This window comes from Poecilia reticulata, linkage group LG11 (assembly GCF_000633615.1).
Source record: "Poecilia reticulata strain Guanapo linkage group LG11, Guppy_female_1.0+MT, whole genome shotgun sequence".
NCBI lineage: Eukaryota > Metazoa > Chordata > Actinopteri > Cyprinodontiformes > Poeciliidae > Poecilia > Poecilia reticulata.
Genome location: NC_024341.1, coordinates 7484433 through 7496733, shown reverse-complemented (window position 1 = coordinate 7496733; position 12301 = coordinate 7484433). Strand labels below are relative to the sequence as shown.

Here is a 12301-nt window from a genome sequence, read left to right as displayed (position 1 = left end):
TTTTTAAAATACAGCATTAAAATTTTTAATGATTGGGCTGGGGTTTATTTATAAAGACAATCCAATGGGCACACATCAACCAACCAATCACATGTCAATGATGAACTGTGATGTCATTGTTTTTCATCCAATGACTGAGAATCCACGTGGGTCTGCAGAAGCGCCTTTGCATATGCTAGCGTATGCTAAGTAGAGTCGTTAACACCTCCACTCCCCCCTCCTGGGATTCCGCAATCGACAGATTTCGACTCCCGTGAGTGAAAATGTAGACTGTCGATATCTGTCGCTAACTAGCTGCGTTCGCGTCAGAATACAGGGTCAAAAATCCCACTTTTCGTCCTGTGGGCACTGTTGGGATGGGTTAATGTGATTGTCTGAAGTGGGAGTCCGTTCATATGATTAGGTGAAACAAGGAAGCTATCTGACTAGTTGCTGATCATTCAATCAGATAGACCATTTATTAAAAAAAGACATTTGTGGATTGAGACGTGAGGGGAGTCTCAAAATTCACACACAAATGCAGCATAACTCACTGGCCAGAAACAGCTTGTAAATCAAGATATATTTGTGTTTGCATCGAAAATACAAGTGTGGATTTTGTCCTGTGCATTTGTGAATCTTGGTATGTGCTTGTGTGAATTATGAGACTGTTTTAGCTCCATAGAAGTACTTTTAAGTACTTACTAAAAAGTGAGTGTTGATAGCAATTTCATGAAAACTGATTCAAGTAAAAAAGGTGACATGTATAAATCCGCTGACAGATCCTTAAGAAGATCAAGGTGTTTTTTTATCTGACATGAATATTTGAAAAGTCTGCTTCCACAAAATACTTCTTAATATTGTAGCTATCTCTACTGTTTCAAAAGTTACATGTTGTACAACTCTGATTGCAAGTCGTCCTATACACACAAAGCGGTAGTACTGTTGGTCCTGGAATGAAAAGTCCACACTGCATTCCTCATGCAAGCTCTCAAAAGGAGGGGTTGACATAGTTTTAAATTTGACTGTTGCTTCTTAAAATACTCTTTGCAGCAACATATGCTTACCACAAGATCCTATCCTTAAACACACACACACCCACACACGCACACACACACGCACACACCCACACACGCACACACACACACACACACACACACAAGTATGAGTACATATCGTCACAAAGTCTTACCAAGGTTTGATATGGTGTGAGCACTGGCATGAAAAGGCAGTTCAATTGGCTCTTGGTAGTCAGTGAGGGGGATTCTGCGAAATGTCAATTTGAAGCCCTCAACTTTCCCCGGCTTAGCAGGTGGCTCCCAGCGGACTTGCACAGAGGTGGAGTTAAGTACCTTGGTAAAGCAGATGGGTGGGGTTGGGACTGGATCAAGGTGAAATGGAGGTAAACAGAACAGCATTTGAAAGTTTGAGAAGAACCAAAATCACAAATTGTACTTGATAACATGTTTATTGCAACAGTGGAAAAAACATGCAAATATATTCAGATTTTAAAATGAACACAAACCTTAAAAGACATATTTAGAAACTAAATATTATTTATAATATTTATCTTTTATTTTTTATTTATTCATTTTTTATCAAGCAGATCCTTTCTCTAACAGGTTTTATATGACAATAGATAAAAGTATGAAAAAGAAGACTAATAAGTTGAAAATCTCACTTGCTGCTTCAAAATTGTGGAATGGTTTACCTTGACATATCAGACAGACTGAAGCTGCGTCCACACTGCAGCCTCAAGTGACCCAATTTGTTTGTCAAATTAGATTTTTTTTGTAGTGGCCATTCACATTTCTAAATATGCAACTTGCATGCACAATAGAGGGCGCAATGAGGTCAATGAGGTCAGCGTTCTCAAGTTTTGCCAACCGCCATAAAAAGAAGAAATGCTCAGTGTTTGAGGTAAACATGGATACTAACGGTGGAGCATAGCTTACGCATTTAAAGTTGTTGTCCGGCCAGTATATTAACAACTTAATCCTCATTATAGTCCGTCAGGTTAATGTTTTTCTTCCCACTTGCGCGTATCAGGACACAGAATAGTGACATTTGTAGAGTATGAATGACATTCAGGTAGGATGAATGCGACCTGGACGTTAGGTCACATTTGAATTGGATACGTATCGGATGGCCTGGATCGCATTCGAAAAGAGTCTGACCTGTGTTGTTCAAACTGTCATGAAAAAATCAGATACAGGTCCCATTATGTCAGTACTTCTCAAATAGTGGGGCACACCCCCTCAGGGGGGCGTGGAAAAGTGTCGGATTGGGGGAGAAGTAGGACTTTATAATTGTCTTAATTCATGTTAACTAATCAACAAGCCTCCAGGCACTAGGTTCAAACTAATTCAAACTAATTCTAAGCAGTGTTCAAACTAATCAACAGACTGCCTGCTCCAGCCAGTAGAAGAATTCCCCCAGTAGAACAAGGGAGTCCCCAGGAGGGGCACTTTCCAGTACCCCCTCTAAGGACTCTAAGAAGGGTGGGTAATCTGAACTGTTGTTCGGCCCGTAACCACAGACAACAGTCAGAACCCGTCCCCCCACCCGTAGGCGGAGGGAGCTCATCATATTACAAATTATTATTTATTTAATAATTTATTTAGTAAGATCAATACATATTTATATAACTATACAAGCACAAATAAATAATGATTAATAATGACAAATAAATAATGATTAATACTGAATAATATATATTGGATACATGTATGCATGCATGCATGTGTGCATGTATGTATGTATGTATGTATGTATGTATGTATATTAGAGATGTGCCGATCAGGTTTTTTTCTGCCGATACAGATTCCGATCACCGATACTGATCACATAATTATTATTATTATTTTTTTTAATCATAAACACTACCGGTTACATTATGTGGGAAAAGGAACCATGAATTCACCTTAATTCAGACAAAAACTTGTTTTTAAAAACTTTTTCCAAGAAAAAAACAAAACAGGCTTTGTGCAAATTGTACTGCTATTGATAATACTATCTTTAACAGACTGATAACATCTGAAGGCTCTGAAGAGGCTAAATAATGCAAAGAGCCAAAAATAAAACCTCTCAACATTGCCAAAAAATTCAAGTATAAAACTTAACATTCAAAGGCAAATACAGGATCCATTACAATAAACAATCCTGAGTTACTGAATGAAAACTTCCTGATAGCATGGTGGCTAGCTGATTACTGCTAGTTCTGACTGGCTGTTTCTGACTGAGTGGAGTAATTATGCAGAGCAGGGAGGAGATCGATTATTTTGACCAGGTCCCCTCGGGCGATTGGATGCCCACCAGCACCATGTTGGTGACGCCTGCCTGGGGCTGAAAATTTGCTTCTGATGTGCTAAAACATTTAGTATTTACTAATTTGTTAAACCAATACCAACTATAACCTTACAAGACCCTCAGTACTCCGCAATGTAGCGAACTATGGTGAATAACTATCATAAAATTAGTCTTTATTCTCGTCCAACTTTACTTGAATTTAAAACTAATAAAAAACCCAGAGAGTGGCACTTATACTCAATCATAAGCAAGTGACTGCAGCTCGCAGAAAAATGCCAGGAAATAGACGAAACCTATCTTTTTATTGTCACTGCAAGCTGAAATATAAGGAATATTGCTGCAAATTTTTCGACAATAAATGTTAAGAACTATATACCTTGTGGAAAATGAAATCGAAGAAGCTGACAAGTAAAAGGTTTTACTGTATTAAGTTTTACTGGATGTCTAGACATGCACATCCCAGTGAATTTCCACTTTTTCTCTTTCAAACTGAGTAGTCTTGATTAAATGTTACTGATTCACTTGAACTAAATTTGGAAATTATTTTGAGAGTTAGAACAATAAAACAGAGGTTTTGTTAATAAGGTTGTACAATGCCGGAGCCAGTGGTTTGTACGAAAAATTATTAAATATGAACAGATTTGCAATAGTATTTCAATTCTGGGGAGGGAAGGTCACCGGGGGTGTGTGAAAAAAATGATAATCCCTCGGGGGTGGGGGGTTGGGGGGGGGCATGTCAGAAAGTAATTGAGAAACACTGCATTACGTAAAAAAAATTGGAATTGGGTCACTTCAGGCCGCAGTGTGAACATAGTCTGAGTGTCTGCGTCTTTTTTAAGTCTTCTCTTAAGCTTATTTTTTTCTCACAGGCTTTTCACTTAGCTTGAAGGATTGGCTTTTACTTACATTCTATTTGTATTTTGTTGTTCATAATTGAATTTCAGGTTATAGCACACTTTGGTCAACTGTCTTATTTTTAAATTGCTTTTTTAAAAAAGGTGGAATGGAATGGATATAGCACAGGGTTCATATGTATTATTTCAAAAGAAAAGTTAGTTTCCATAGTTCTATACAAAGTTGGACTGTTCTCGATGTCTTCTTCAGTCATTTGAGAAAAAAACCTACAGATTTGTCTTTGCTGATCTATGCCAACTCTGTAAATGCAAAATGGTGTTCAGATGTAAATAGTATGTTGACAGTTTTTATTAAATTTATCGAAAGTTAATATTTTTAATAAGTTAGAATTTACTAAAATTCCAAAGAAGAGGTAAACACACGTAGACACACAGGTTTAGTCCTTGATGAAGCTGTCACAGGTTTGAATCTAGGCCTGGTGACCTTTGCTACATGTCTTCCTCTTCTCTTATTACTCACTTTCATGTCTGACTACTCTCAAATAAAGGCCACTAGAGCCAATAAACCTTGATAAAAAAAAAAGAAGTGTGAAGGGTAAGAACTCATTCAAGAAAATGGGTTTGTTTAGTTTAAGTGAACTTGAAAAGTGAGTAAGTGGTAAGGAGTAGTTATTTAGCAATTCTAAGCAGGGTTAATTTTGTATTGAGCAGTCCACACAAATTAAAAAAATTAAGTTAACATGAAGCATGACAAATGAGTTACATGAACTGTTCATTGTACTACTTGATTTAGTTCTTACTTAAAATAGTTTTTTTACACACTAATTTTGAACTTACATTGCTTAATTTTTTGAGGCAGTGGTTTTCAATAATTTTTGAAAGAAAGGTGAACAAATTAGATTTTACAGCGAGGTGTGGATTAGACCTTTGTGCTTATTTGTACAATTTTGAATATCTTAGAGATCATATAAAGTACTAAAGCATATAACTGATCAAAATATAATTTTGATGGATATTCAAAATTTTTGACAAATACTTTCTTATAGGACAGACTTCTAAAAGAAACTGCTTCAGTTTCTTTTATCTGTATGGCTGCCAATAGGCTGCTTTCCTATATCATGGAAATGCATGGTCCCTGCCAGGTTTCCAAATATGTTAAGATGAAACAAGATGAGCACCAGACAAACAATAATTTCTTCATAGTCTAATTATGGCATCAAGGGAAATCTCTCAACATTAAAGCAACATTAAAGCTATTCATTTTATAAACTTTTCTCAAGTTTCTCTCAGTAATTTTTTTCCACCCTCATTTTTCCATCATTCACTGATAAAAATTTTCTGCTATATCTACTTAAAAATTAATGCTTAACGTTCAGGAAATCTCCAGATGTTACTCCATTTCTGGTCAACTAAACCTGCAAACTGAAGAGAAAGTTTTGAACGTTAGTACAACTGATTTCTGTGTTGAAAAACCAAATGCCCTAATTGACCATAGGTAGGGACTCAAGTCACATGACTTGGAGTCAAACTCGAGTCATTAATATTAAGACTTTAGACTTGACTTGAAAAATGTTCAGAGAGACTTGAACTTAACTTTGACACCAATAACTTGGGACTTGAATAGGACTTGAACCCGTTTAAAAGACTTGATATTTTACCTTAAATCACATTACTTATGAAGTGGGCCCCATTAATTCATTTCACTAATTAATTATTAACCGATGTTGACCGTTCCTCTGTTTTTCTACACTCCAGGAGTGTGTGTAAGCTGCAGGACAAACAATAAAATTAACAATATTTTAAAAAACTAAACAAAACACTTTGTAGGTGGGGTCTGGGAAACGCTCAAAGCAGATACGCTCCCACAAGTAATTTCTTTTGGGTGCATCAATTATGAATTATGCAACAAAAACAGAGTGCAACGTGCAAAACCTGCAAGAAGATCTCAGATGGAGTTGCAACAACTTCCAACTTTGTTCGACATTTGAAGTTACACAAATGTCGAACAAAGAACGGTAGATGGTACTTTTCTTTTGCAATGAGATAGTTGACTTCAGCTAACTTCATGTTACTAGCAACACGAGTTGTTTAAGCTAACACTTAAACAACTTGTTTAATTTGCTAGCTTTTTGTTTAAATTGTTTATCTTAACTCGATAAGTTAACTTATCCAGTTATTTTAGGTTGCACAGCATAACTTAATTTGTTTTCATATCTTGCAATACTTTTTTAGCAGATAGGTTTATATGTGACAGTAGGGATTGGTCATCAAGGTATCCCACAATGCATTGTGCAACCATCAGCAGGAACTGATTAAACCACTTTTTAATTTGTCACAAATATTTGCTTTATGTTTTTGCCTTAAACATCTTAGACTGCAAAACTTCTACTATGCGGTCTACTTTCAGAGCAGTAGATTGGTTGTTGTGTAGTTTCATGAATTTGCATTTGCATACAATGAAACTTCACCATGAGTTGTATGCTTATTTTCATGGCATAGCCTCGGGAAAAAAAAGAACAAACTATTACTGCTTTTCATGTTTTCTGTCAAAATTTGAGCAAACATAAAAAGCAGGCAGGAGCCAGGAACTGTTTCAATCAAGTAGTATGTTAAAAACATGATTTTTTTGTGAAGCAATGATTTTGCAAATATTTTTTAAGTGAAATGAGCTAATTAGATTTTATAGTATACTTGCAAACTTAATTAATCAAAGTTTAGTTTTGCTTCATCTAATTAACAAAATTGTGTTCACTTGGATTTTATATCATGTAAAGAAATAAGTAAGTACTATAACAAAGAACAGTCTTTCTTAATCAACATAGATAAATTATGCAAGTAGATTAGTTATTTTTTTAAGTAGATAGAGCAGATTTTTTTATAGGTGTACAATCAGTATGACTTACAATATAACTTCATCAAAGCTCCTTGTTCTTACCACTGCCAAGTGTTGTTTTAATTACACTGTTGGACTGCTGGCTTGCCCCCAAGGAAGAGTAGGCTTTCAGGTAGAGAGAGTAGGTTGTGCTAGGTTCCAGGTTGGTTACATCATGCTGAAAAGTGTCCTTACTTATGGCCTCCTGCAGTTCCATATGATCAGGTTCTAAATAAAAATGATAAAGTTGTAGATTTGTAAACATGCTCCTACTTAGACTCAGGCTTCACAAATTTCACGTTTGCACTCACCGCCCAGTTTGCGGATGTGTAAGACATATCCGATGATGCCATCAGCAATGCTGATGGGCGGATTACTCCATGTTATTTGCAGGGTGTTGATGGACAAAGCACTTGCCATGAGGTCTTGGGGGGCAGCAGGCAGGTCTTTAGCTTGGGCCACAGCTAGACGGGCACTTGCCTGGTTAGTACCAGCACTATTCTCTGCGATGCACTGGTAGATAGCCTCATCATCTGAGCTTATATGGGTCAGAGCTAAAGTGCTGCAAAACAACATACATGCATTTATTTCTGTACAGCATAGTACATAATGCTGTACTATGCATTATGTACTATAGCAACAATATTTGACATATATATATATATATATGGTGCTGTATGTATGTGATACTACATATTTTAAGATGCCCTCTTTGGGCTGGCACCTTATCGTGGTGGAGGGGTTTGAGTGTTCCAATGATCCTAGGAGCTATGCTGTCTGGGGCTTCATGCCCCTGGTAGGGTCACCCAAAGCAGACAGGTCCTAGGTGAGGAACCAGACAAAGCACAGCCCAAAGACCCCTTATGATGAGTAATAACTTTGGATCTGGTGGGAAGGAACAGGAGCTAGTGTGCGAGGCTGAGAGGTTCGACGCATGGCTCTGGTTCTGGAACCAGTCTCCTTGAGAGGGGCTGGACGTACTTCCACTCTGGAGTTGCCCAAGGTGAGATGCGCCGGGCAGAAGTGGGCATACTTGTTGCCCCCCATCTTGGCGCCTGTACGTTGGGGTTTAACCCGGTGAATGAGATGGTAGTCTCCCTCCGCCTACGGGTGGCCCTTGAGGGGCGTGGTTAGGAGGAACGGTCCCCCCGATCTGAACTCGAGTGGTTTTCTGTTGTTGGACTTCTGTGCTCGTTACGGATTGTCCATCACGAACACCATGTTCAAGCATAAGGGTGTCCATATGTGCACTTAGCACCAGGACGCCCTAGGCCGCAGTTCGATGATCGATTTTGTCCTCGTTTCATCGGATCTGCGGCGGTATGTCTTGGACACTCGGGTGAAGAGMGGTGCRGAGCTGTCCACTGACCACTACCTGGTGACGAGTTGGCTCCGGTGGTGGGGGAGGAAGCCKGTCAGACCTGGCAGGCCCAAACGTGTAGTGAGGGTCTGCTGGGAACGTCTGGCGGAGTCCCCTGTGAGACGGAGCTTCAACTCTCATCTCCGGCAGAACTTCGAACACGTTCCGGGGGAGGTGGGGGACATTGAGTCTGAGTGGACCATGTTCTGTGCCTCTATTGCCAAGGCGGCCTATCAGAGCTGCGATAAGTAAGCCACCTGTCGCAGCAGCAACCCTCGAACCCGTTGGTGGACACCTTCGGTGAGGGATGTTGTCAAGCTGAAGAAGGAGTCCTACCGGGCCTTTTTGGCCTGTGGGACTCCAGAAGCAGCTGATGGGTACCGGCAGACAAAGCGACATGCGGCTCGGGTTGTCGCTGAGGCAAAAACTCGGGCGTGGGAGGAGTTTGGAGAGGCCATGGAGACAGACTTCCGTACGGCTTTGAGGCGATTTTGGTCCACCATCCGGCATCTCAGGAGGGCGAAGCGGTGCAGCATCAACACCGTTTATAGTGGGGATGGTGCGCTGCTGACCTCAATTCGGGACATTGTGGGCCGGTGGGCGGAATACTTCGAAGACCTCCTCAATCCCACCAACATGCCTTCTGTTGAGGAAGCTGAGCATGGGGACTCTGGGTTGGGCTCTCCAATCTCTGGGGACGAGGTCGCCGAGGTGGTCAAAAAGCTCCTCGATGGCAGGGCCCCGGGGGTGGATGAGATCCGCCCGGAGTTCCTTAAGGCTCTGGATGTTGTAGGGTTGTGTTGGCTCACGCGACTCTGCAATATCGCATGGACATCGGGGGCAGTTCCCCTGGATTGGCAGACTGGGGTGGTGGTCCCCCTGTTTAAAAAGGGGAACCGGAGGGTGTGCTCCAATTACAGGGGGGTCACACTCTTAAGCCTCCCTGGTAAGGTCTATTCAGGGGWCCTGGAGAGGAGGGTYCGTCGGATAGTCGAACCTCGGATTCAGGAAGAGCAGTGTGGTTTTCGTCCTGGTCGTGGAACACTGGACCAGCTCTACACCCTCAGCAGGGTCCTGGAGGGTGCATGGGAGTTCACCCAACCAGTCTACATGTGTTTTGTGGACTTGTGACATGTGTTTTTTGACAGTGTCACAAGTTTGTGACCCCTCCCACTGCGTCTTTTACTACTACCTCATTTTTTATTTTCTTTCTCAGAAGACTTAATTATTAATAATAATAATAATAATAATAATAATAATAATAATAATAATAATAGATAGCGAAGATGTTAGCAGGAACTTTTATGAGTCAAAAAAGAATGTATCTCATTGCAGTTATGTATGCATAAGAAAGAATAAAAAAAACCTGAAACAGGCAGTTATTCAAAAGCAATGTTGTCCATTAAGACATAATAACATACTCTGGAAAATTTAAAAATGATATATGACTCTGTCTTCATACATTTCTTTAAACGATAGGCTTATATGTCATGGTATTTAAAAACCTATATTCGGCTAACTTGAAAAACATTTATTATTGTGAAAATGCTTTTTCTATTTGATTTTGCCAGGTCTTTGAATGCTGGATTTGCCTCTCGGTTGAGAACTGATCCAATGCAAAGATCCATAAAACTACTGAAACTTGAATAAAACAGTAAATAATGTACACACATCAGCCACCATCTCCTTACCTGTTCTTATTTGTCAGCTTGACAGTTTGTCCTGACATCAAGACTTTGCCATTCTTCAGCCAAATTAGGTGGGGATCAGGGACACCCTGAGCAACACAGGTGAATACAGCACTGCCCCCTGCTGGTCTGGACACTGACTGTGGCCATTGCAAGAACTCAGGTGGAGCTTAAGAGGAATAGTGGAGAGAAAGGGAGACAGCTTTCACCAGATACAGACAATAAAAATAAAGTAAATATCAGCACTATGTGAGTAAGGTGGCATTCATTAGTTGACTAATTACAAAGAGTAATGGTACAGAATGTGTATGGATTGTGAATTTTATGAGAAGGCCTATCGCTATACTGTTGAACCTCTTCTTTTGCTTGCAGTGTTTGTAAATTCTAAACAGTGAGAAGAGAATTAAAGCAAAAGAATCAGAGGAAAAAATGCAGTCTGAATAAACCGCTAAACATGTGAATTTGGTGCTTGTGTTGGAAATATGCGTCTGTCTACTCATACTCATATTTCATATATCAGTAGGCATGTTGCAAAGAGCGGTAAAGGAAATAAGTCCTTACACACTCAAGTTTGACAGTGGTTTTATTTGTATTTATTTATTTAACATAAATGTCTTTACCACTAAATGTAGAAGGTAACTTTAGTTTCACATTGATCTTATTATGATGTGTTTTTCTCAGTTCTTTAACTAAAAAACAGAAGCAGAGCCGGCCCAAGGCATAAGCAAACTAAGCAGCCGCTTCGGGCCCCAGGGCCACTAAGATTCCCCTTCAGTAAAGCTAATTTTTAGTTTTAATTTTTAGTAATATTTTTTAGTAATAAGTTCTATGTAATTATAATATCAAAAACACACTATTTCACTATGGAGTGATTTGTTTTTACAATAATTTATAGTGATAATGTATGTAGAAATCATTATTTTACATACATTTTATGGATAAAAAGAAAAAAATTAATTGCTCTAGGGGGCCCCTGGTGGCCGCGGTAGGTACTGCATGCTTCACCGGTATCATGAGCTGCTGTGCAATGTGCAGAGCATCCAAATATCCAAAGCTCCTTTCAGAAGTTAAGTAAGCAAAACAATGTCTCAAAAAAGGACTTATCCTTCAGAGAGGGAGAAAAGAAAGAAGAAGAATAGAAAAACACCAAGATAAAGGTTTGTTTTAATGTGCCTTGGTAATGTAAAAGATTAGTAAAGCTGCTAGCTTGATAGCAACCTGGAACGGTCCAGTTCAACAGCCAAACATTTATGCTAGGGTCTTTGTGTTTGTGTGAAACTGAGTTTAAACTTTAAATGGTATGTTTGCAGTACTGTGCCATGTATGAAGCATGTAATGCACAAAATGGCAAAGCAGAATAATAAAACATTGATAAGTAGCTAAAAACTGTAAATTCTGTCCTAGTGATGCAAGCCCAGCTGTCCTTATTTCACCACTGGGATGTGATCCATCTTCCTGTTGTAAACCAGACCTCCTTTGTCCTACTACCTTTCTATCTGGCTGTCTTGACTGCGCAACCTCCTCCCTTCCTGCATAATTCCTCTCTCAGGGTCAAGAGTCAGAGGTTATGGGTCAATTTAACCCATATTCTTTTCTCTCTGCTACCCCCAGCTGTGCCTTGCTTTGAACATCTAGATATTGGCCTCCTTTTCTTCTGTCCATCTGTTGTTTGGCCCTTCCTCCGGCCCATGACTCAGTGACTGAATAAAAACTGAGACTGTGGTGAACTTTGTAAACACAACATTCTCCCTAAACTTCACTATCTGAATAAAAACAAACATTTCCCCTGACTATGTCATATCTATATATATGCACATTTTAGTCTCAAACTACTGTGTATATTACAAACAGAATATAAAAGGAATTTAAAAAGTTCAATGAATAGAGAGTGAACATGTTCAATAGTTAGAACCTCTTGCTGTGTGGTCAAAGCAGAATATTTATAATAATTATCATAAAGTTACCTGTAGTATGTGACATTATTCCTCAATCCAGTTATCCACAGTGTCACCTCCAATATGTTGTATTTAGCATGTTCTTATGTGTGATAGAAATACATTACATTGCTAAGAAATCTAATTAAATGAGATTGATGATTAAATTGTTTCATGAAGTTTGAACTAGGGCATATAGTGTATATTCAAGTATTCAAGTATATATTCAAGTAACATTGAAACACACACACGCACACCCCCACACGCTCTCATACACACACACACACGCACACCCCCACACGCTC

At 39.2% G+C, this 12301-nt stretch overlaps 2 protein-coding genes across 7 annotated transcripts in view; one reads left to right on the top strand and one right to left on the bottom strand.

Moving 5' to 3' along the window:
* Positions 1–12301, top strand: part of dlgap3 (discs, large (Drosophila) homolog-associated protein 3) — a 908365-nt gene that overhangs the window by 498033 nt on the left and 398031 nt on the right. The window lies entirely within an intron of this gene.
* LOC103472149 (immunoglobulin superfamily DCC subclass member 3) overlaps positions 1–12301 on the bottom strand; it is a 79309-nt gene that overhangs the window by 47728 nt on the left and 19280 nt on the right. For both annotated transcript variants that reach the window (XM_008421566.2, XM_017307433.1), the window contains exons 7-10: positions 10066–10231; positions 7326–7576; positions 7078–7242; positions 1172–1360 (exon numbers count right to left, since the gene is read on the bottom strand). In XM_008421566.2, coding sequence (XP_008419788.2) covers positions 1172–1360; positions 7078–7242; positions 7326–7576; positions 10066–10231 — 771 coding nt within the window. The remainder of the gene's footprint in view (positions 1–1171; positions 1361–7077; positions 7243–7325; positions 7577–10065; positions 10232–12301) is intronic.